Source organism: Chiloscyllium plagiosum, chromosome 21 (assembly GCF_004010195.1).
Source record: "Chiloscyllium plagiosum isolate BGI_BamShark_2017 chromosome 21, ASM401019v2, whole genome shotgun sequence".
Lineage (NCBI taxonomy): Eukaryota > Metazoa > Chordata > Chondrichthyes > Orectolobiformes > Hemiscylliidae > Chiloscyllium > Chiloscyllium plagiosum.
Genome location: NC_057730.1, coordinates 34,657,552 through 34,684,352, shown reverse-complemented (window position 1 = coordinate 34,684,352; position 26,801 = coordinate 34,657,552). Strand labels below are relative to the sequence as shown.

The following is a 26,801-nucleotide window of genomic DNA, read 5'->3' as shown; positions in this document are numbered from 1 at the left end:
ACACATGAATGGAAAGCGGGCCATGCCACTAGCACTGCATCTGGAGGCTCACTGATGATGTTACCGAGTATGGTGACGAAGCGTCTGAAAACGAACCTTTCAGCTCAGCGAGCAAGCCTACATCCATGTCCTTTATCCCCTGTGTGTCACTGTTTTGTGCCTTTGGGAGCTGGCCTTGAGCTGTTTGCTACTGCCTTATTGACTTGCAAACTAGAACTGTTCTGCCAGGCAGTGAAGGCTGCTTGTTTTAATAAGTTCAAGAATAATTTTCCTCAGACCAGCCACAGTGATGATGGTGTTCAAACCCAGCAGTCTAGGCACAGGGAGGACGTATATTTGACTTTATTTGATCCCATTGTTCTGAAATTGTGCTGGATCTGTTGAGGTTTTTCATATTTGTTGTGATCTGTACTTGAAATTCCTGTCTTTGGACTGTCTGACTTCAGGCTGAGGCATTGATCTTCTTAGCATTTTAGGCCTCGTAGTCTCTTGGTGAATGTTGTTTACTGCTCAAGCAAGTCAGTGATAAGAGTATTAGTCCTTTGTAAGGATTGAAGGTTATAGTTACAACTTAGAGTTTTGACCCAAACAACACATAACACGGGAGGTCCCAAAGATACAGTTCCAAATTCCCCTAGTGGAGTCTTGATATGTTAATGAAGCAAAGGACTCTTTACATTTATAGAATGCCTGTCATGATTTTAGGTTGTCCCAAATTGTTTTACAGCCAATTAAGTACTACTTCTGTGTGGTAGCCATTGTGATTTAGGAAACATGGTAGACGATGTACAGGCATTGATCTGTCACAAACGTCATTGTGATAATTACCAAATTTTCAATTTTATTGATAATGGCTAAGGGATAAACATTGACAGGACATTGGGAAGAACCCTATTATTCTATTTGAAGTAGTGCCAGTGGATATTTTATAACTCTCTGAGTGGGTAGATAGAGCTGTGGTTTAATGTCTGATCTGAAGGAGGGTACCTCCCATCTATGCCACATTCTCTCAGTGCTTCACCAGAGTGCCAGCTAGATCCTGTACTCAATTCTATGAATTTTTATTTTGTCGTCATTAACGAGAAAACAATCTTCCTTGAGAGTATTTCCTGTTTACTCCAACCAATGAGTCATAAAGGCCTTGACAATCTGAAGCGAGCTGCATGACAAAACCAAGTGAAATTAAATTGTGGTAGTGTGGAGGAAAAAGGCAACATTGCTGTTGTTGCTGTTGCAGTGATGCTAATGAGTGGCTCTGCACAGCCAGCGAAGATTGATTTCATGTTCGTAATGTGCCATACCATGGACCTCTCAACTGTGATTATTGAGATTGCAGCATTTTTTAAAAAATGTGTGTATCTTGTGCACTGTGGGTTTTAAAACAAAATCAGATGATGCTAAGATTTCAATGGCATGCCAGCTGAATTCTGAAATTGCTTCATTATAACACATTAACATTTTAGTTTATTCTTATCCTATGTAGTTAGAGGTTGGCAGCGTTTTCGGAGCTTCCGACACTTAATGATGCACAAGGCAGACAAAGCGCTTTTTATGTCTGTTCCCATAGCCAGCTTTTCCTGGAACAATTCACCAAAGGCTACAGCTTGAGGGGTATTACTGTTCGTCAAGCATGGCTGACCAGGAGACTTCCACTTTTACTGTTTGCCTTGGGTGTACTGCAATAATTTCCACGTTGATAATCAACCTGTTTGGCATGTTAAGAATGTACTTTCCAAGGTCATCAGGTCCTAAAGTGGAACTCAAACTCGGAGCTTCTGGCTCGGAGGCAGGCAAGATACCCACATTAGCTGAAAAGTTGCAATAGTGTCTGTACCATACATTCCAGAAGGAGACGTCAAACGGCTACTGTCTGCTGTGTTTGTTCATGTTGTGCTAAGTGTTATTTATATTTCACAGAGTATTTCCTGGGAGAAGTTAGGCGTCAATGAGCTTCTAATTCCAAATTAAGGCATGCAACTGGCCATTAGGTTACCTGTTTTTGTCTCCATCTTTCTTTTCTGGAATAAAGCTGTTACATTGGTGTTTTTCAATCCTCCAGAACCTTTCCAGAATCTAAGGATTCTTGGAAGATTACTACCAGTGCGTTCACAATCTCTGTAGCTAAATCCTTGAATATCCTAGGATGCATCCCATCAGGTCCAAGGGACTTATCAGCCCTACCAGCCCTCATTTCCTCTAATGACTGCATTTCTTTCCTCACCCTCTTTTGCTCCTTGATTATTTCGTATTCTTTTGAATTCTTTTGAATGCTGTTAGTGTCATCTACCATGAAGGCTGATGTAAGATATTTGTTCAACTCCTGTACCATCTCCCCAGCCTCATTATCTCAGGGGATTATGTTCACTTTGACCTTTTTGTTTTATAGATTTGAAGAATCTCTTCTGTCCGATATTACTTGAAAATTTATCCTCAAAGTTTATTTTCTCCCTCTTTATTAGTTTTTTTTAAAAAATAATTCTCTGTCCTCTAGCTTAGCATCAGTCTTTGCTACATTGTATAACTTCCTTTTCAATTTAGTGCTATCGTTAACTTGCCCGATTAATCATGGTTGGCTTAGCCTCTTCCTGGAATCATCCATCTTCATACCTTTTTGTGAGCTATGAACTATTGTTCCTCAATTGTCTTTGCGGCTAAGCTCTTTTCCCACTGCACTCCAGCCATTTCTGCCCTCATTCCTAAATTTAGCACAGTTGTTTCTGAGCCAAGTTTCTTCCTCTGAAACTGCTAAATTCTAACCTTGCATGCTGCATTGGACTGACATGGAAGTATATGCTGTGTTGACCCCACTGGATTCTATCTCTATTATTTTAAAAAATACAATTTTATTAATATAGTACACATCACTACAGTCTAATACACCCAGTCTTTTCCACCAATCTCCATCTCAGCCTCTGTTTCGCCTCTGTGTCAAGCTTACATCATCAGTTACATTGCATTTACCTATTCGGTTAATAGGTTCTACTTCTGAAGAGTTATCCCAAATTGAATATTACAAATTTAAACTCCAATCTGTGGACAGTAGTGAAAGTATTATGGCTCTGAGGAAAAGAATTCAGAAAAAAATCCACCTCTGTCACTAAAGTGGTGACTACAAAACAGAAAATGAGCATGTCTGAGAGAGTGCAAATGTGTAGGGTGGGTATTGGAGGAAAGTGGTGACCTCAGACGAAGACAGGTTTCGAGAATAGGGAGCCCTATAAATTGGACAGAATCTTGAAAATGGAATGTGTGTGGGTGAACTACACAAGGAATGAAAACTGAGCAAAGATAAGTGCTTTCAAGAGCAGCAAATAGAGAAAAAAATTGTAAATGATCTATTTATCTTGGTTACAAATCCTTACAATTGCATTTTCATTGTTGTGTTTGTCTCTCTTTCCCATATTTCAGGCAAAGCCGATCTATGGGGGCTGGTTATTGCTGGCTCCTGAAGGAACTGACTTTGAAAATCCAGTGCAAAGATCAAGGGTAAGTTGAAAAGTTCTTTCCTTTTTGTGGAGTTTTTGGTCAGTTAATTGGCAGCTGTTCTTAAGAGTTAAACATTTTCTTGTGCCTTTGATATGCTTTAAATATCTGAACATTGCTGGAATAGTAGCTGCAATTAATAGAGATGATTATAGGCATATTTGCTGGGTGGGTCTGTCACATGGTGGTCCTGTTGTATGTGGAAATCTGAAACAAACATGAGAATGCTGGAGATGGTCAATAGGTCTGGGCAGCATCTGTGAAGAGAAAAACAGAGTTAATGCTTTGAGTCTGTTACGACTGTTCTTTAGAACTGTTGTATTTATGATGGGGCCCAGTCATATGTGACATGCTTTATAAGATCCACTTCCATACAGCTTGTGGAAATGTGAGACAACACCCATCATGAAACTTGGAATCTTTCCCAAAAGATAAATTATATCTTTGTGGATAGATTGCAAATCGAAAGTCGTTCTGTTTTAATAGACTGATAGCTGTCTCATTCATGAAGATTGATTTAAATTCATCAGCTGCATGAGTATTGTGTTATGTCAGTGTTTACTCTTTCCGTGGTGATGCTGAGAAACATTGGTAGGCCGAGTGAATGTTGTGGTGTTAGCCTCAATTATAAATCTGAGCTACAGAGTATGAAAGCAGGAATTATACCAATGTTTTCTGAAGCACACAAGCTGTCCACTCAAAAAGAAAATGCAAATAGCCAGAGATAAGCTATGTAGTAGACCATAAGATCTGGGTAGGCTGCCAATTTTGTAAGCCGTAACCATAAAGTAGGGTGTGGGACCTCCGTGTATTATACCAACTACTGTCAGAGAGGGATTGTGAGCTAAACATATTTATGTTTATTGTCTTAACCCCATATTATCAAATCAATGAGATATGGCTGTATAGGTACTACCTTTCATGTATTACAAGGAGATACACATGAGAGACTTTTGAGTTGAGCTGGACACACTTCTAAAGTATAAAGTGCCAAATCACTTGGGGCATTACATGCTGGTGTTGTAGGATCACTGAAAACTGGAGACTGAAGATAGTTTGGTGTTCAGTAGTAGTAAAAGATGATGGTTTGTGAGAGACGGGTGTGCCGGGAGATGAAGATTATTGAAATTGATAACATGGAAAGAAGGTTCTGGAGTTTGGCAGCACTGATGAAGGATGAAGTCTTTTAGACACATGGGGAGATGGAGATTTTGAAATTATTGTGTGACTCCATATTTTTATTTCTCTTGAAGTAATTGTATTTGAAATTTAAATATAGTGTATTGCCAATTATTAACTATCTCTCTGAATATGAACTTCTGGAGTTATGAGATGGTTTTGAACTTGAACAGAAAAGTCATTTCTTAAATAAAAGTAAAAGACTGTGGATACTGGAAATCTGAAATAAATAGAGAAAGTACTGGAAAGGTCCGGTGACAGCTATGGAAAGTTTTGAGTCCAGTATGATTCTTCAGAATTGAAGAACAGAAAGAAATTGTGAATGTTTGTCTTTCAGACTTGTAAAATCATGCTTCTAGTCTAAATAAAACAATTTTGACTGAGATAAATAACCCCTGATTCGTACAAAGAATTGACTTTGATTTTCCACCATTCCTTATCCTCCAGTACATGACTCAAGTATGAGCTGGATGATTATTATAACAGCCCAACATACATTCTGACTTTGTTCCAGCAGCCAATTGAAATAATCTTGACTGTCAGCGTATCTTATCCAGACCCCATGGTCTCAGACATCAGGGCATTGTGCTTGGTGTGCTGATATATTATCTCGGAGGTGGTTTGCAGTCTTTGATGTTTATTATTGTGGATGAAATATTGAACTACAGAAGCAATCACCCCAGTATCCACTAACGAAGCTGCATCAGAACATTATTCCAACGAGCCACCACACACTGCAGCACAGAGGAACTATGCAGAGCAGTGGAAAATCACCTATACAGTGTATTCAAAAAGAATGGGTACCCAATGAACACGGTCTGCAGATTTCTCAGCAACAAACCCAAACAAGCAGACAAAACACGTCCATAAACCCTAGCCACTCTCCCTCTTGGAGAGTCATCTTGGAAATGACTGCCAGACTACTCAGACCTCTTGGCATCATGGTAGCCCACAAACCCACCAACACACTAAAACAGCAACTAATGAACTTGAAAGACCCTATACAGACAAAAAGCAAAACTAATGTCATTAACGAACTACCGTGCAAGACTGTAACAAACACTACATTGGACAAACAGGCAGAAAACTAGCCACCAGGATACATGAACATCAACTAGCCACAAAACAACATGACCCACTCTCACTAATATCCTTACATACAGATGAGGAAGGATACCACTTTGACAGGGACAACACGTCCATCCTAGGACAAGCCAAACAGAGACTCGCACGAGAATTCCTAGAAGCATCGCATTCCAACTGGAACTCTAGCAACTAACACATTGACTTGGACCTGATTTGCCACCCCTTGAGAAAAAGAAGAGGAAATTGCATCACCACATGAAATGACATCACCAACCCAAAGAAACCCAAACATATAAATAGAAAGCAGGAATCATGGACAATGCTTCGTCTGGAGGTCACTGAAGATGTTACCTAGTATGGTGATGAAACGTCTGAAAACTAACCTTCCAGCTCAACGAGCAAACCTACATCGTTAAACCAAGCACTAAGAGTTGAAAGCCAATTAAATTTAAATCTGATAGTGTTGACAATCTTGAAGCAGTCCAGTTGTAAAGAAATTAATGTAGCATCATGGGTATAAAGATGGGAGCAGATGGACAGAGAGGAGACAGCCAATTGCCATCTGAGGAGATAAAATTCCTGCTCTCAGTAAAAAGCACCTATTCATAAAGGTACACGGCACTCTCAGATGATATTCTTGACACCAGAAAGCGCCTGAGAAGGCGTTTCGGACAGAGGAAGATGATGGAAGATGATACAGAAAACTTTGGAAGATGCACACTGTGTGTACCTTGAGAGATTAAGTTTTAACTTATTGTTTTCTTATTACTTGGATTTATATAAGCTAGTGGAGCAGTATACTTTGGAATCTTGTTTTATTCAGGAATAGTTAGTTAGAGATGGATTGTTTGGTTTGTTAATAGTTTTGCTGATATGTTCACTGTTGGTGTTAGATAAATAAATAGTTACTTGTTAGTTATAGAATGAATGAAAGGATTCCATTTCATTTAACCACTCCTTCAGAACAGCTTGAGGTAATAGGCAGGTTATTCCACTTTTCACACTTCTTTTTATCATATTACGAGCCAAGGTGAGCTCCTACGGGTGTTTTGGTTTTAATTATTGAGGAGTGCCGACCTTCGCTTTGTAACATCAGAATAAAATAGATTTTCACCGTGTTTCTTTGAACTCAAAATAATCCATTTCGTAGTAAAATAAATTATTTTAAATACAAATGCGAGTTAACAAAAAAGCTAGGATTCAAAATTAAAATTCTTTCCCCTTAAGCCCAAATGCAGATGCACTCATAGAACACGAAAAGACAAAAGTCTGTGCAAAATGATGGCAATAAGGAAAATAAAAATCCTGTGGACCAAGGATCTGACAATAATGGATAGAATGTGATGACTTCTTACAGTTCACTGGGTTTCCTTTCAAAGAGGTTGGCTTGTGGATGGTTGTAAATTAATTGTAAAACATCAGTTCTGATTGCACTCAAACTCGATTTGAGTCATTCTAGTTTCTAAGGTTTTACAATGTAGCCAAAACTATTGATATTGGAAACCGTATCATGTTCCCAAGAATTTTTACTGAGGAAAGAATTTCAGGGCAGAGAGAGAAACTTGCCTTTGCTGCAAGACTTGGAGGATTTTTCCGTCAGAGCCATAAGTCTATAAAATAGAAGGTTTCTAGGCAACCGTATGCATAGAGGTCCCGTAGTCTTTTCAAAATCAGGTTTTCCAGTAATCAAGGGCTGTAAAACTCTTGACTTGTCTCCTTGGAAGCTTTGCTTGCCTTGTTCTCCATAGTCACTTGATTTCTTTGTAAATAGCAGATAGCTTGCAGCAAACATTAAACTGTTGACAGTTCCTTGATAAGATCACGTCGTGCCCTTTTCAATCCAGAAAATGTCCAACCATTTTGTATCGTCCAGTTTTTCCACAATGACATTATGTGTATGTAACTCCAACGCTTGGAAGTGTGCAGTTTCAAAAACACTTAAGAAACAGCAGAATAAAATGGCCTGCTTGATTGGTGCCCCATTCACCAACTTAAACATTCACTCTCTCACCAGTGGCACACTGGTGGCATTTTCTACCATGTACATAGTGTTGAGGCCCTTCAGCAGCATTTTCCAACTCTGTGGCCTCTAGAACTTAAACAGGCCAGTGCAGCAGGTGCATGGAAACAGGATCGAGGAATGTGGTACTGGAACTAGGAGAAAGTGAGGACTGCAGATGCTGGAGTCAGAGTGGAAGAGTGTGGTGCGGGAATCACACTGCAGCACCGCACTTTTTAACTCTGACTCCAGCATCTGCAGTCCTCACTTTCTCCACATGGAAACAGGATGACCTGCAAATTCTTTTCCAAATAATGTACTACCTTGATCTGGAAATATCGTAATTTCTCCATTGTTGTAGGTCAATATCCTGGAATTCTCTCCTTAACGGAGCTGTCCCTACATCACACAGGCAGCAACACTTCACCGACATTATCTCAAGGGCAAGTAGGGATTGGCAATAAATTCTGAACGATGTTATGATACCACAAATGGTTGAAGAAGAATTCCTCACAGTAAAAATATCATGTGGTGTACTGCATCTGAAAGGTATTGTTGTGGGGAAAATAAACAGCCTCTGAGACAGAGTCAGGGTTCAACGACAAAGTTTATTGTACAAAGAAATACCAGAGCTCTGGGGAGAGAAAGACACCAACAGCACAGTGGTCTGCTGCGAGTCTTCTCTCAACTCAGAGCACATGTCAGGATACTTTTATACATTTTGTAATATAATAGCTCAGTGATGAGGTTATTGTCTTTGTAACATTGTTTGTTTATTGTAAACATTGCGGAATTGTTGATAGTTTCTGTGCAGTCATTGTCAGTTCCAGCGCAGCCTTTGTTAATTTCAGCGCGGTTGATGTCAGTTTCAGCACAGACATTATCAGTTTCAATGTCTGCATGGAAATCCATTGCTGTAGTAATGGGCGCTAATCGCTCTTCCTGAGAAGGACGATTACTGCAGCCCTGGCTGTTATCATCCTGTATTGAGTCTGTATCAAACTGTTAGCATTTCTATCAAAGGTGTTGGCTGGACCCAGACACTTCAGCAGGCAGTATACGCTACTCATGTGTATTCTCTCCCCCACCCACCTTAAACTAATCAACTAGGCTGTGAGGGCATTGTGCTGGCATTCTGGTGGCCCCAGGCAGTTTCTGTGTTTGCTCTGGTGTCTCTCTCCATTTTGTGGTCCAGCGGCCATCTTATGCGTCAAGTGGCCAACTTATGGCTCAGTGGCCATCTTGTGTGTCTGTGTGCCTAGTGTCACCCTGCCCTGTGCCATCTCCCACTTCAGTATGAGTAAATCTAAAATACCTGCTTATTGCTGCTTAAAATTACTTGACATGGAAGGAACTATTTTCTAATTTTCAAAATTTCATTCTTGTCATCTTGCTGTGACTCCTGTGTGGGATTTACATTACCAGATGTGTAGCTCGAACCAGTCTACAGGACTACCCCATTTTCTTGACCTTAGTGTCATGTTTTTGTATATACTCAGAATATAGGCTGGCCTCATTTTTCAATGACAATGTGCTTTTCTCACATCGGTAGTCAGCCTCAAAATCTGCAACCCACAAATGGACATTTCAGTTATCAATATCTTATATTTGGGTGCAAGCCTGTGATACAGGCTGCTTTGCAACAATGGGTGGAAGTTTAAGATATGCCCACAGAATCAACCCCATGTGGCAAAATGGCAAAAGTGGCAACTACCTAAAGTGCAGACTATAAAAACAAGTTGACACCTGAGATTTTCTGAGGCTTCAGAGGTCAGTGTCTACAGTATATGTTTCATATTATTTTTTGTTGGTCATGCCTTTGTTTCTTGCTATTTACATAATTGTAAAACATATTTCCCCCTCCTTCATATTATGTATTCAATTAACATTTCTATATTGATACATCACTCAAAGAGAAATTTTCACCATTGTTCAAGTTCCAATGCCCAATGTGTACATGTATTAGATGGTCATCGTTAGAGCTTTGAACTGACTTTCTACTACTTAATGTTGACACTGATTGAAATCTGAGAACCACATCAACATTCCCTTTGGCCCCTTCACAATCGTTGGCCAATTTTTAGTGCACTAAGTAACGTAATCACTGATTTTTATTTATTGGCTGAACACTTCATGACATTTAAAAATTCCAAAATCTATCTTGCAGAAATGGCAGAGAAGATTTTTTCTCCTGTACGAACATGGCTTACTGCGTTATGCATTGGATGACTCGGTGAGTTCAATTGTTTATACCTAGTCTAGACTTAAGTGATTGATATGTCTAAGTGTTATGAAGCTTTTTGTGCCAGGTGAGTTTTGGAAATATATAATTGCAGCTTGTTTCTTTGTTTCTTAATTTTCACAATGCTTTCTTTTTCCGATCATTATTATGTTGCAGTTGCCATACCCAGTTCTTAGTTTTATTATAGTTTATCCTTTCCAAATTTTGTGATTTACTGTGTTAATTCACAACAAAAGTTCAAAGTACCTTTATTTCAACTAGCATGAAAGAGGGACAGTGCCATTTGTGTTATGCCAAAATATACAGAAAGAATTTCATGGATGTTTAGGAAATGAAAAAAAACGAAGAGGAAGATAATTATCAGTATCTGGACTGGCTACATTTTTATGTAGGCAGGTTATCAGGTAACCATTGAAAAATGAGGGGCTTCTGTACCCAGCTGTTTACAGGGTAACGTTAGAGATTTCCATTGTTTTAATGGAAGCTCATCTAACATTACAAACTGCTGTGACAAGCTATGATGTGAAATTAGCCTTTTTACTGGAGAGTTAGAGGGTGGGAAGGCAAAAACTACAGAAGAAAAGATCTTGAAAATTAGTATTTAGAAACTTTGGTGTTATTGAGTACAAAGGCAAAGGAAAGTAACAAATGCTATGTTTGATGCACAAAATGTTATATACCCTGTCATTATTGATGCTGTGCAGGTTCCTGTTTCAACAAGTCCCATTGAGGTATTTAAAGGGATTGTTCAGAAATATAAGTAGACCCAGTTGTTTTAAATGAGATTATTTTAATTTACTATTCAACTGTGCTTGAGGGGCGGAGACAATATGGTAATTGACTCTGGATAGAGAGTTGCATAATTCTATATAATTGTATAGACAATTATATCCCTCATTTAAGGGCTCTCAATGTTTTCATTCAATCTTTAATCTGTCCATATGTTGCAGCTTTATAAAAAAGTGTTCTTGTGTGTAATAGATTTCTTTCTTGCATTCATATCATGTTGTTGAGTTGTCTCAGTTTGTAGCAATTCCAGAAATGCTGCCATTTGGATTAAATACAGTAAAGGAAGTTGTGGGAAGTTTCACAATCCAATGCCACATGTTCAATTTAACTGATTGTAGCCACTTCAAATAATTGAAATGAAATAACATTTTCTGTAATGTGTGCTGGTGATTTGTTTGCAACTTTTGGAATGGGGAAAAAGCATACACAGATTTACTGAAAGAAATGTGGACTTAATCATGCAGCCTACAGAAATCAGCACCAGCCCCCTCCCCCAAGGTCCCAATTGCTTGTCAGATCAAGATGTAATGTTAGATGCGCTTCCATTAAAACAATGGAAATCTCTAGCGTTACCCTGTAAAGGGCTTCATACAGAAGCCCCTCACCTTTCAATTGTTACCTGATAACCTACTTGCTTAGAAATGTGACTGGTATAGATCCTGATGATCAGTGAAAACAAGATTAATGGGTAAGTAACCAAATGCTGTTCCAAGGATGTAATTCAAAACTGCCAGTGACGGGTGCTGTACACTTTGTCAGACCTTAACTGCACATGCTATAGGACGATTGTTGTTTAATCAAAAACATGCTTTAATTTTAAAAAGGAGATTCGTACACAATTGTACATAAGAACACCAGTCCTTCTTTTCAGCACAATTGTCGTCTGATAGGGTTGTGTTTATTTACTATGTTTTTCTCCATAGACGTTTTCTCAGGTTTTCATGATTCCTGTTAGTAGTTCCTCAAATAAAGATGAAGGCCCTTTTCATCATTTTTAGTCCATGCTGTGTGGTGTTACTTACAATGTACATATTCAAAGTGGATTGTGCACCTTTGGCACTCTGCCACGGAAGGCAGTGGACGTGAGGTCATGGCATATTTTTAAGGTAGAGATGGATGTTTGTTAGACAAGGGAATCAAAGGTTATCATGGGTTGATGGGAATTTAAAACTTGAAGCACAAATAGATCAGCCATGATCTTATTCAATGGAAGAGGAGATAGAGAGACTGTCTGGCCTACATCAGCTCTTACAAGAATGGAGGATCAATACCACTGAGAAAGTGCACATGGAGTGCTATGCCGTAGTTTCTGTTGATGCTGACAATGTAATGGGTACCTGACTAATTGTAACAACAAGTACTGAGGTAGCAGTGAAAGTACTGTACCTGAATGAGTAGCCTTGTCCTGACAGTGAAGTGGGTGATAGGGAGGGGAACGGGAATGGGATGTGAGGGTGGTCACTAAGTTAGAAATAAAGAATGATCAGTTTTATTGGAATGCTGATTCGATTGAAACTCTTGGTTTGGAAATTGTGGAATTTGGGACTATGAACAGGTAATTGGCTTTGGAGGTGAAGCATAGACATGGGCAGAAAGTTGTGATAAAAGCAATGCTGCACTGATAGCCAAACGTATAATTGATGAGAGGGAGAATGGGGTTATAGGTATAAAACTTGCATGAGAGGTTTTAAAATGATGGGTGCATGCCATCTTTACATATTAGGATATGAAGAGATGTTTAAAAATTATATCAGTGATTCAGTCTATTACAAACAAATAAAACCAGGAACTGTAGATACTGGAAATCTGAAACATGAACAGAGATTATTGGAGAAACTCTGTAGGTCTGTACATCTTTGGAGAGAAAGCAGAGTTAATGTTTTGGGTCCAGTGACCCTCCTTCTGATGAAAGATCACTGGACCCAAAACATTGATTCTGTTTTCTCTCCATAGATGCTGCCAGGTCGGCTGAGTTTCTTCAGCAATTTATTTTTATTACAAACAAATATCGTTAATGATTCCCAAAGTATGTGCCTTGGATTAGGGGCAACCGTTATTTATTTAGTAGGTACTACTTGTATTTTGTTCTGTTCTTTCATGATTACTACTCACTTGAACCCAGTCCCAGTTAGAATCCTGATATATTAAAAAGTAAATGAGTTAATTAATGCTCATTTCCATCCGCCACTCAAATTCCCATTGAGTTGTATGATTGTGTTGCTGAATGCTGAAGGCAAAATGACACTTATATTAGTTCTAATTTATAAGGCGCCCTCTGATAATAAATACATAATTGGCTCAGGCAGTCTTTCTGCTGAGTAATTATGGACCAATGCTATGATTTGCTTTATGCCTGAGTTTTGACTTTCAATTGTATTGTGCTCCTTTTCCACTAGCATCTGGTACAGATGATGCATTTGTGTCATATGTTATGCTTGGCACTTCGAAGGGCACTGTGAGAGTTTTGTTTTTGGCAGAAGTTCTTGTGGTCATGAAACCACAGACATTCAAAGCAATTCTGCTTATTTGAAATGATGGGGTAGAAGAGAAGCAAATTGTTTAATTCTTAAGACATGGAGTGGTTAATGGGCTTTATCGATCCATTGTTTTCTTGTCCTATATATTCAGTGGTTATATCAGGTTCCTTTTGGCAGCAAATTGATTTTTCTTACTGTTTTAGCTGCCATGTCCATCTCTAATGAAAGTTCAGCATCCTGTTCTATTAACTTTGAATTTCAACCCAGTCCCCTCTGTTGCTTTAATCAAGAACTTGCTGCTGTTGCAATTAGATGGTGATCTATTCCACTTATGTTTGGCTTATTATAGATATTTCAGAGAGGTGTGTTGACAATTCTTGATCCAGTTGTGATTATCAGCTTTTTTGGGGGAAAAGCCTCATCTGTTAATAAATTCCCTATAACTTCTTGGCTGAACTCAGAAACTGTGTAAAGTTGGAACTGCAATTGATTCTATGTAATACTGTTTACTTTGCCTATTGCTATTTGTTCAAAATACTGGAAGGGAAATTAATAGCATGTTTATTGCTGGTATTCGAGATACAGATGGACACAGACAGACACATTCACATTGTTAGTGTCCTGTGTCTGTGGGAAATACTGTCGCTGTCATTCTGTGGCACATTCTTTTTAATTAGTTGAGTTCAAGTTGAAGTTTTATTTGTTCTTGATGTTTGGGTACTGCTAGAGAAGTTAGCGTGCATTGTTTACTCCAATTTCTCTTGAAATTGGTGGAAAGTCTTCATGGATTGATGTAGTCCATCTGGTGAACATGCATCTCTAATGCTTTTGGGTTGAGAGTTCAGGGATTTTAATATCACATCTGAAAAATCAGGAGTGTGCCACATCTTCAGTATTTGACTGTAGTGTGCAGGTTAGGTGGGTTAGCCATGGGAAATGCAGGATTATGGGGATGTGGGGGAGAGGTGGGGTAGATGATCCTAGGTCTGGGTAGGATGCTGTTTGGATGGCTGATGTGGATTTTTTGGGCTGAATGGCCTCTTTCCACACTGTAGAGATTCTAGAATTCAATGATCATAATGAATGGTGGAGCAGGCTTCAATGGTCAAATATCCTACTCCTCCTGTTTTCTAAGTTTCTCATTTGATTTTGATGGGCAGCACTTTACAGGCTCCTGCTGGTGTGTTTGCAAGTGACTGAGGGCCAGTTTTTAAAAAGATGTTATTAGGGTGAGCTACCTGCCACTCATCCCTGACCTGCCTGCCCTTTTTTTGGTCCTCAGGAGCTGTTTCCTGTCTGGTTTCTATTTTGAGATTGGTTGGAGGAGGTCAGGGATATGGGAAAGCCTGACAGGTCACTCACCTCAGCCCTTGACAGGAAAGGATGGCCCTGGCCTTTACTTGCCCCCTTTCCAAATCAAGTACTCCCTTTGCCTCCCCCTCATGGTCTTCCTTCCCCTGGTCACTCTATCATTTTTCTCTACTGCTCCCTGTCCTCTCAACTTACCTCCAGTCTGCCTGCAGGGCGTAGCATCTGGGAATCTGCTGGTCATGTGGCTGGAACTGCGGAGTTCCCTGCTATCTCACTGGCTGGCAGCTCTCTGAGGCAGGACTTCCACCTGAGTGGGTAATTCAAATCTCCCCTCCACCGAATTAATGCAAATGGCTGAGGGGAAGCTGGCATGACTGTTTAAGTAGTAGAGCAGAAAATCCAACCAACTGTGAACTTCTGCTCAATGTGCATATACTTCTGACCGCTTCAAGGCTGAGGTTGGATTTAAAATTGTTTGCTGCATTTACTTAGCTCCTGAGACTTTTGTTAATAATACTGTCAAATTTACAGCAGTCCATAGAAAACCTGGACTAAAATAAGACCCTTAAGCCTCAGTAATTATAGGATGTCTCAGCTCTATAAATAAGACAGGAGCCTGGAAGCGGGGATTTTAATTCCTGATTCTTACCCAAATATTGATTTATGAAAAACAAAATTAAGGTAGTTTTGTGAGAAGTAATCTAACACTTGGGGGAGAGTCCAACAAAGTGGTATCAAATTGATTCATAGTTCCATTTTCATTTGGACCTTCTTGTTCAGTATTTGTAATCTAACTGATAATTCCTATTCAAATGACCAAAAATCTATTCAAATAATTGTTTGGTACATTAGAATTTGAATATTGGTATAAAGAGATACATTTTGTTGAAGCTTTACGTTTTGCACTCACCAGGACAACTTGCAAGAAATACTAATTAAAAGGGAAAACTAGCATCTCTCATGCATGAAAAAGGCTGCTTAGTTGGAAAATGGACTTAGATTTGAAGAGGCATTGTCATGGAGAATGCAGTCATTAATATTGATTGATATATAACTGCCTAGCTTTGTTTAAACCAACCAATCAGCACCGTACTATTGTGCAGTATGATTTTCCCTTTTAATTATTATTCTTGTAAATTGTCCGGATGAGTGTAAGAAGAAAAGCCTCGACAAAATGTCTTTTCTCATCAAAAATATATTCATTTTCTCTCTCGGGCTTTATCTCCGTGTTGCTTGTCTCCTGTATTAAAAGTCTTGTATCTATTGTGTACTTTATGTAGTCATGCTTCTGCTCTCACACTTACTGTAGTGCCTCATTGATTTAAAACCAAACAGCAATAAATCAGAACTGAAGAGGTAGGGAACATATAAAACTGAGGAAAGAATTTGGAAAACTACCAAAAAAATCTGAATTTATGAATACAACCATTCTTTGCTAATCAGAAGAACCTACATTTTTAAAAAACCTGAATCACTTGCCATACTTTTGTTTAAAAAAAAATGATGGCCTGAAGGAGACTGTCATAATCCTGTATGAAAGCTTAGTTGCCCCTTTATACTTGTTTCTGTTTCTTTAATTTGTTTTTGGAATTGGATGCACTAACTTTGTAAAAAAGCGTTCTTTCCCATTAGCAATCCTTGTAGTCAAGGCCTATTTTTGTTAACTAAATATATCAAACCCAATCCCAAAGAATCTTAAATTGCCTGTTTGGCATTCAGAGGAACTGTCACACTAATTGACGCCACAGAGGCGTAGCTTTGGAGGCTTGCACACTAATCAGACTGAAAAAAAAGCTGCTACAAACTCTGAGGTCGCATGGCACAACAATTCAAACAGAAACCTAAAGAAGTCAGAGTGTTTACAGACAAAGAATAAATTATTGATTTCTCAATGTCATCAGGCAAGTTAGTAGCTAAAACCCTGAGTAAGGGTTCATGGAGTTGGGGGGAAAGTTGTTGGAGAGCACTTCTGTAAATGTCAGGATTGTAAAATATGGAGAGAGAGTTTTAAAAACCAAGGAAAAAAAATGAACGAAACAGCTGTGGAGAAAAATGGAATAAAAAAGAACAGGCCTGGCTTAAGGTTACCAGAATGCTAAGACAGCAGATAAGGTTCAATAAATCACTGATCAGTCTGTAAAGTAGAAATAGACTGCAAGATCACCACCCTGTAACCATGAGTTGATGCTATTCATTTCTGTTAAAATTTTCAGTGTGCACTCATTCCAGAGTGTCGGCATAGAATGTTATGAATAAATAAAATAATAATGGAAAAAAATTATACTTTCACAAAACACAATCGGTTGAACCTGTTCCCCTCTCACCCCCTACTCAGAACAAGGAAATCACATCATATTATACATTGGATTAAAGTTGTGCCCCCACACCCACAGAGTAAACAAACACACATTTGAAAAATTTGTTTGGTTTTCTTTAAGAACTACGTGATATATATCGGTATAATGTTGTGGTAGATAATGGTGTCAGCTGGACTGGGTTTGGACACCATTTCCTTTGTTACTGACGAAGGAACACCTCACTTCATACTTATGTTTTTTATTTCAAATGTTGGAGAAGGTTTAATAATTCTGAGCTGCAATCCGCCCTTTTAGAAATAGCATTATTAGTTGCAGGCCAGTTTGGATTGTAAAACTAGTTTCATGGGGGACTCCAGGCTAGTTTGGATTGTAAAACTAGTTTCATGGGGGACTCCAAATGTAAGTGATTTTAAATTGCTTGCTACTTGTTTTTAATACTACGTAGGAGCTCAATCAGTCATTAGGTTTTCTTTCCAGCTGATTTCGCTGTTTTTCTGAAAACTTTTCTATGAATCTTGTAAGGCCATGTTCAGATGATATCCATGGTGTAATAGCTATAAACTGTTGAGAGGGAAGTGGGAAGGATCAGTGCAAGAAGTAATCTAAAATAAAATGCTTCCAGAATAATTCTCTATAATTTCAGAAATGCCAATGGACATTTCCACCGATTCCTATTCTCCAAACACATTAAAATTATGCCCCCCTTGTGATAGCCACTTCCACCCTCAGAAAAAGTCTCTGGTTATCCACTCTATCTCTGCCTCATCATCTTGCACCTCTATCAAGTCGCCTCTCATCCTTCTTCGCTCCAGTGAGAAAAGCCCTTGCTCCCTCAACCTTTCTTCATAAGTCATGCCCTCCAGTCCAGGCAGCATCCTGGTAAATCTCCTCTGCACCCTCTGAAGCTTCCATATCCTTTTTATAACTAGATGACCAGAAATGAACACAATATTCCAAGTGTAGTCTAATCAGGGTTCTGTAAAGCTGCAGTATAACATAGCAGCTCTTAAACTCAATCCCCATGCTAATGAAAGCTAACACACCATATGCCTTCTTAACAACCCTATCAACTTGGGTGGCAACTTTGAGTGATCTATAAACATGGACCCCAAGATCCCTCTGTTGCTTCACACTGCCAAGAATCCTACCTCTAACCCTGCATTGTGCATTCAAATTCAACCTTCCAAACTGCATCACTTCACACTTTTCTAGATTAAACTCCATCTGCCACTTATCAGTTCAGCTCTGCATCCTGTCAATGACCCGCTGCAAGCTACAGTAGCTCTCCACACTATCCACCACTTCACCAAGCTTCTTACTAACCTAACCTTCCACTTTCTCATACAAGTCATTTATAAAAATCACAAAGAGCAGAGATCCCAGGACAGATCCCTGTGGAATACCACTGGTCATTAAGCTCCAGGTTGAATACTTTCCATCTACTACCACCCTCTGACTTATATGGGCCAGCCAATTCTGTATCCAGACAGCCAGATTTCCCTGTATCCCATGCCTCCTTACATTCTGAATGAGCCTACCATGGGAAACCTTATCAAACGCCTTGCTAAAATCCATGCACATCACATTCACTGCTCTACCTTCATCAATGTGTTTTGTCACATCCTCAAAGAATTCAGTAAGGTTTGTGCAGCACGACCTGGCCCTCACAAAGCATGCTGACCATCTCTAATCAAGCTATAGTTTTCAAAGTAATCATAAATTCTGTCTCTCAAAGTCCTCTCTAGTAATTTGCCCACCACAGACGTAAAACTGATTGGTCTATAGTTCCCAGGATTATCCTTATTCCCTTTCTTGAACAAGGCAGTAACATTTGCCAACTTCCAATTATCTGGCACTACTCCAGTGGACAGTGAGGATGCGAAGATCATCACAAAAGACACAACAAATCTCTTCCCTCATTTCCTGTAGCAGCCATGGGTATATCCCATCAGGCCCAGGGGACTTATCTGTCCTTATGTTTTTCAAAATTTTCAGCACATCCTCCTTCTGAGCATCAACCTGTTCAAGCATATCAGTCTGTTTCACGCTATCCTCACAAACATCAAGGTCCCTCTCAGCACTGAATACTGAAGCAAAATATTAATTGAGGACCTCCCCTACCTCCTCTGACTCCAGGGAAAAGTTCCCTTCACTATCCCTGATCAGCCCTACCATCACTCTGGCCATCGTCTTATTCCTCACAAGTGTAGAATGCCCTAGGGATTTCTTTAACCCTATCTGCTAAAGCTTTTTCATGCCCCCTTCTAGCTCTCCTACATCCATTCTTCAATTCCTTCCTGGCTACCTTGTAACCCTGTAGAGCCCTTTTCTGATCCTTGCCTCCTCAACCTTAAGTAAGCTTCCTTTTTGTCTTGACTAGATGTTCCACATCCCTTGTCACCCAAGGTTCTTTCAACCTACCATCCCTTCCTTACTTCAGTGGGACAAACCTGTCCAGCACTACCAGCAAGTGCTCCCTAAACAACCTCCATATTTCAGTCTTACATTTTCCTGTGAACATCTGTTCCCAATTTAGGCATCCAGTTCCTGCCCAACAGTATTGTACTTCCCCCTCCCCCAATTAAACAATTCCCCATACAGTCTGCTCCTATCCCTCTCCATTAGTATAGTAAAGGTAAGGGAGTTGTGATCACTCCCACCGAGAGATCTGACAGCTGGCATGATTCGTTGCCAAGCACCAAATCCAATATAGCTTCCCCTCGAGTTGGCCTATCCACATATTGAGTCAGGAACCCTTCCTGGACGCACTTGACAAAAACTGCTCCATCCAAACTATTTGAATTAAGGACGTTCCAATCAATATTAGGGAAGTTAATGTCACCCATGACAACAACTCTGTTACTTCTGCACCTCTCCAAAATCTACCTCTCAATCTGCTCCTCTGTGTCTCTGTTGCTATTGAGAGGTCTGTAGAAAACTCCCAATAAAGTGCCTGCTCCTTTCCTGTTTCTGACTTCCACCCATACTGACTCTGTAGACAAACCCTCCTCGATGACCTCCCTTTCTGCAGCTGTGATACTATCCCTGATTAGCAATGCCACTCCCCCACCTCTTTTACCTCCCCTCACTTTATTCCTTTTGAAGCATCTAAACTCTGGAAAACCCAACATCCATTCCTGCCCCCGTGATATCAAAGTCTCCGGAACAACATCATAGTTCCAAGTACTGATCCATGCTCGAAGTTCATCACTTTCCTGATACTTCTTGCATTAAAATAGACACATTTCAACCCATCACACTGACTGAACCTTTGCCCTACCAAGTGCCTATCCCTCCTCACAGACTCCCTGCACACTGTATCTGCCTGTTTACTACCTACTCCATCACCTGATCTGTAGCTCAGTTTCCCACCCCCTGCCAATCTAATTTAAACCCTCCTGAAGAGCACTACCCTCCTGCCCACGATTTGGTGCCCCTCCAGTTCAGGTGCAACCTGTCCTTCTTGAGCAGGTCCCACTGTTAGTGTGGTCATGACTGTCAGATGAAAATAATTGAAACTGAGCAAGATGCGAGTAAATTTCCAGCCTGCTAGCCTGAACTTTTATCAATGATAGGGGTGTAAAGCACATTTATCCCAGTACACTGGTTGGCTCTTTTTTTAATCTATAGCTCTCCGCTTACATTTCAGTTCAGATCACGGTAGTCTCTGAACTGATTCAGATTCGGATTCTCTGAATCAAGGTTTTGTAATGGTGATCATGTGTCTTGCTTTGTCACCAATGTATTGTTGGTGGAGAAAGATGCCTTTCAGTAAGGGAGGAGATGGGGTAGGGTTGGTACTGTCAGGCAACACTGTCATATAGTCTGACCAACGATGAGTGTTGTTGGCACTGGAAGGCTGATGGATTCCATTAAATAGTAGTAAACAGATGTTTAAGGGAATGATTAAAGCTACAACAGCACACACCATCATGAAAGCTTATGAAAGTTAAATAGAATAGAAATAATGATTTGAGGATGCTGGTGCTGGACTGGGGTGTACAAAGTTAGAAATCACACAACACCAGGTTATAGTCCAACAGATTTAATTGGAAGCACTAGTTTTTGGAGTGCTGCTCCTTCATCAGGTGGTTGTGAATAGAAATAGAAAGAGTTAACTGTTGTAAAAATATTCATCCCTTATCTAAAAGCTGGCACATCCTGGCCTAATAATTTGTTTATATTGGGCACTTTCTTCTCCTTATCATCAAGGATTCTGGAAAGCCTCCAAAAATCATGTTCCGGGTCTTCATTTCTAAGCCATGAGCCCAGCGCTTTCAGAAGGATAGTTCTCACCATTTAGTACTATTACTGAGGGGTTGTAGTATAGATAGGATTGGCTCCCTGTAGAGTGTACAGTTTGAAGTGAACTTTATTGCTGTGTTTGTATTGGATGGGCAGTCTCCCAAATCTCCAAAACATTAAGATTCCTGATTATCAGATGTTCCAATGTGGCCTCATGCTTTGCATATGTTTTTATGATTAGCAGGAACCAGTCTGAAAATATTCAGCAACATTCACATCCTCAGTGAGAGAGTAAGGAGAGCATGCATTGAAAATGCTGCAGTTTTTACCAGTGAAATGTCTGCTGCACCATGCAGACATATATTACTGACATATTTCAACCATGTTCAAACTATGCTAATGAGTATTGAGTATAGGAGTTGGGAGGTCATGTTGTGGCTATACGGGACATTGGTTAGGCCATTGTTGGAATATTGCATGCATCCAGTTCAGAGACTACCTATTGGAAAGATGTTGTGAAACTCAGAAAAGATTTACAAGGATGTTGCCAGGGTTGGAGGAGTTGAGCCAAAGGGAGAGGTTGAATAGGCTGGGTCTGTTTTCCCTGGAGCGTCGGAGGCTGAGGGGTGACATTATAGAGGTTTATAAAATCATGAGGGGCATGGATAGGATAAATAGACAAGGTATTTTCCCTGGGGTAGGGGAATCAAGAACTAAAGGGCATAGGTTTAGGGTGGGAGGGGAAAGACATTAAAGAAACTTAAGCGGCAATTTTTTCACACAGAAGGTGGTGCGTGTATGGAATGAGCTGCCAGAAGAAGTGGTGAGGCTGGTGTAATTGCAACATTTAAAATTCATCTGGATTGGTATATGAATAGGAAGGGTTTGGAGGGATATGGGCCGAGTGCTGGCAAGTGAGACTAGATTGGGTTGGGATATCTGGTCAGCATGAATGAGTTGGATCGAAGGGTCTCTTTCCGTGCTGTACGTCTCATGATTTTATGACTTAGACAGCAAAACTGAGATTACTTTGTCTGCAGGTTTGCAGCTGACACAAAGCTAGATAAACATAGGGACATAAGAACTGGAGTAGGCCATTCAGCCCATTGATTCTATCCCTGGAATCGAGATCATGCTGATCATCTCTTGAATGCATTTTTATGCACTATCTCTATATCTCTCAATATTGTAGCTCTCCTAAAAATTATCAATTTTTCTCTTGAACCTGTTCAATGATTGAGCTCCCACAGCCCTCTGAGGTAGAGAATTTCAAAAATTCACCACCCGCTGACTGAAGAAATTATTCTTTAGCTCAGTCTTCAGTGGCTTGCCCTTTATCCCTAAATTATGTCACCTGGTTCCAGAGTCACCTGCAAGGGACCACTAGCAAGGAGACTCTCACCAGAAAACAAGCCCACCATCCCAAGGATTAATCTGGTCAATCACTGTTGCATTCCCTCTGAAATATACGCTTCCTTAGATAAAAGGGTATATCTCAGACAAAAACTTTACACAATGCTCCAGGTGAGACCTCACCAAGATTCTCTACAACTGCTGTTCAACTCACATTCCTGATGAAGAGCTTATATCCAATATGTTGACTCACCTGCTTCTTGGCTTTTAGACTCTGATCTGCAATCCTCACTTTCTCCTTCTCTACAACTGCAGCATGGCATCTTTGCTTTTGTACCCAGATCCCTTTGAAATGAATGCCGATATCCCATTTGCCTTTCTGATTGCTTGCTGCACCTGCGAGAGTTTAGGGGCTCATAGACCAGGTCACTCATACCCTTTTGATATTCACACTTCCTAAACGCTCTCAGTTTAAGAAGGATTCCCCTCATTTTTTTTCTGGCAAAAGTAATAATTTCAGACTTAATTACATTATATTGCATCTGCCATGTTCTATCCCATTCACTTAGCTTGTTCAAATTCTCTTGAAACGTCCTTCCACCCTCCTCTTGAGTTGTGTTCCCACACAGTTTGGTGTTGTCAGTGATTTGGAAACACTATAATTGCTCACCACTTCCAGAGCATTCATGTAGATTGTGAGCTGTTGTGGACTTATCACTGACCTTTGTGGTACCCCACTAATAACAGCCTTCCATCTTGAGAATGATCCATTTATTCCTACTCTTTGCTTTCTGTTGACTAATTCTCAATCCATAACAGCATTTCCTCAATTATTTGAGGTCTGATTTTATTAATCTCCAGTGTAGGACTTTATCAAAAAAGCCTTATTAAAATCCAAATTCCTCAAATCTGCTAGTTCTCTTAGAGAATGTCAATTGCAGCAGACCTAGTAAAACTCTAAGCGGATTAGCAAATATAATTTCACTTCCATAAATGGACTGTGCTCAACTTTACTATTCTTTTCTAAGTATAATTATCACATCTTTTACAATAGATTCTAACACGTTTTTTCCTTGACACCTCTAGATGTCATTTAATGGATCTGTAGTTCTCCATTTACTGGTGCTCTTCCTCCTCTTTTTAAAGGTTTGCTATTTTCCTATCAGTAGGAACTTTTCCAGAATCTGTATGCAAAGGTCCCGTGGGGGGATACATTCAAAGATCTACCCTGAAAGCCTGAAACCGCAGATAGTAGCGATTCCATTCGTTTCAAATGGAAAACCTACCTCCCTGGCTCATAAGCTTTAAACGTACAATGCATTATCACTAAATCAGTTCTAAAAGAGGAGTAAAATTGTTTTCTGACCAGTGTGAAACATAGTGATTATACTTTTGGAGGTAAATATCAATGAAAACCATTTTGCATTTATAACTGTCTAATTCAACTGGTTAACAATAAATTTTAAATGAAATAATACCATTGAATACAAAGTGTTAAAAAAATTTCTCTAGTCTGTTTTGAACATAGCTGTAGTGTAAAAAATATCTGGGATATGGCCGGAACTGGTTTTGAAGTGTTTGTATTTACTAGAATTGTCCTTTGTGCCTGTATAATAGTTTTTTTTAAGGGAGCAAAAAGGAGCTTGAGGCAATACTGAATTGTAAGCAGATGCTGAACTGAAGCTATTTCCAAACTCTGTGCATTGGAGTGAGACTTAAAAATAAGAGTGAGTGGCTCCAAGTTGCTCTTTCCCATGAACTCCTCTTCATTTCAGCTTAACTTGGAACTATCCATAAAAAGCGAAACCTTTGCAGTGAAATGACCCACTGCTCATTTTCATTTATATTCCCCATAGAAAGTTTACCTGCTGCATGATTCCTTTGCACGCTTTCAGCAAATGTGTGTGTTATATTAAAAAAAAGCACAGAAACTACATGTAGGAGAGGAAATGTGCCTAGACGAGGTTTACTACATGCAGTTTCTGTGTAGTCTTATTTATCCTGTAAACTGGTTCAAACCTGGATGATAGAATTAAATTAAATTAGTACAAGACCGGGCTTGATGTCTGTAACCATGTTTATTGATCTCTTTCCCATCCATATTCTCATTTGATAGGCTATGTTCTGAAAATGTATGATCTTTAAAACTTATATCAAGCAGATTGCTTTTGTAGCCACGCCAAGTGCAGGTTGAAAGGGTAGGTTGCTGCATGTGGATTTGACATAATCTTCTGTTCAGCAAAAGGTGGGGATGTGGAACAAAATGAAAACCAGACCAGTGCGTAAACAATGTCAAAACTGTTGAAGACCTGTTGGAATGTGGTGAAAACAGAGAGATGGATCTGTGGTAAAACTGGATCCAAAGTTAAGCATACAGGCGACAAGTACACCATTGTGTAGGGAGTGTGGTATGAAAGTCCAATGTATGAAATAATGTAAACAGTACAGTGCACTAAGTAATATTTAAGGGGCATAATATCAACATTCATGAAAGCTAATGTCTTGATCTTTACCCAGTGGTTCAAGTTCACTGCCCTCCTATTTCCTCTCAATCTTACCCTTCTTTATACTTTCCCGCCAATATCCTTGCCATCCCTCAACCCAGTCATTTCTTGGCGTATCTTCATAGCAGAAGTCTTGATCCCCCTAAAGGCTAATTCCTCATCATGTTTAACCACTAACATTCTCCTATGTTTTTTCAATCCAGCACATTTCAACATCAACGTTTTTAGATGAGAAGCTTTTGTCAACTTTGTCATTGAATTCCAATTTCTGTCTGATTTAGCCCGCCAACTGTTATAATACATCTGAATTCTTTATATGATTATTTCTGCTTTTGGTTTCAATGCTTTATCTTTTGTATGACAGTCATAACCTTTCACTTGACCTGAGCTATTATCCTGCTCAAGTTAGACAGGTACAGATCGGCAACAACTCATGCAGCTGTTTTGGTCACCAATTGCCAGGTCTAGATTGATTCAATTAAACTTTACCGTGTCTTATACTCCTAAAGCATCACTACCTACCCTTGCTGTATCAATTATTGATTCTTTTCTTCCACAACCAAGTGCTTTCTTAAAACTTCCTCTCACATCTACTTGCTTTTATCTCGAGCACTAATGTGAACAGTTGTTTGACTTACTGAGCAGAGTCTTGTGGAAGTGGCAGGGACCTTGTCAACCACCTGGCTATCTTGGCAGTGGTCCCTAATCAGTCCTTTGAGAGTCTCAATCGGCAGTGGGGCAAGAAGGTTAACCATACACTTTCCTGTGCAAATCTTAATTCTAGCAGAGGGAATTGAGTGTGCTAACACCCAGCCTCTGTGCCTGCCACTCTGGGAGCAGGAGAATCCATCCATCATTTTGAAGATTGAGACTGTATGTGCACCGATGTAAAAGCTGCTTCCTCCTGACCCAGCACCTTCCTATCCACTGCTAATGCATTCAAACCCTCAAGTGCCCTGTCGTCCATTTTCTTCTCTCTACAACCTCAGTTTCATCGATGAGTTCCAGCTTCTGCATCTTTGATTCAGCTCTACTTTCTAATGTGCAGGCCGGCTAACTTGGTTATCAATTTACTTGCCACTTATCAGCACTGTCCTCCTGATCTGGAGTTCCTTTGCTTTCCTCCTGGTGTAAACTGAAGTCAATAATTCTGAGATGTAAACTTTGACAATTTTTTGCATTCGTAAAATTTAGAAACTCTGCACCATGATCAAAATGAAAGGAGCTGGTGCTTTCTTGTCGGTTCAACCTCTTCAGAATGTTTAAGTTAGAAATTATATAAATTTAATTTTATGCACAGATAAAGTGCAAGGAGTTAACATAACTGGGAGTTTCTGTTCATGATAGCAAGTGACTATTGTTCGAAAACATACATTTGAAAGTGTGGTAAATTTGGGCTAACATAACCGTTGTAATTTAATTACCGTCTAATATTTCTTGTCCAATCTCATGGTTAGGGAATAGTCACCCTGATGAGGGAAGAGAAAGGCAGGCTCAGTGTGAGTCTAACAGTAGAACTCTTAGAAAAGAAGAAAATCAGTAGAAGATAAAGAAATATTTGAAGCAGCAGCAGGTCATGCATTTGCTGATACTGTAATCACTAAGTTTTACAGCATTCCTGTTTTAGAGGAGTACAATGATGGCAGATTGTGTAAAGACAAATGTTTAAATGCTGGGATTGCACTTACTTTGATACATGTCTACATTTAAAATAATTACTTAATATTAATTTTCAGCCGGTTTTGTAGATATGATTGTATATTAACCGTTGGATATTTGAACCCTGATTTCTGAGCCCCACCTTTGACTTTCATT

General features: G+C 39.6%; 1 protein-coding gene across 8 annotated transcripts in view; it reads left to right on the top strand.

The window, feature by feature from the left end:
- Positions 1 to 26,801, top strand: part of LOC122560748 (myosin phosphatase Rho-interacting protein-like) — a 194,725-nt gene that overhangs the window by 30,589 nt on the left and 137,335 nt on the right. For 7 of the 8 annotated variants that reach the window (XM_043711767.1, XM_043711765.1, XM_043711772.1 and 4 more), the window contains exons 2-3: positions 3,409 to 3,486; positions 9,915 to 9,980. In XM_043711767.1, coding sequence (XP_043567702.1) covers positions 3,409 to 3,486; positions 9,915 to 9,980 — 144 coding nt within the window. Of the gene's footprint in view, positions 1 to 3,405; positions 3,487 to 9,914; positions 9,981 to 26,801 lie in introns of all 8 variants that reach the window. The other variant, XM_043711766.1, reaches the window with a different exon arrangement.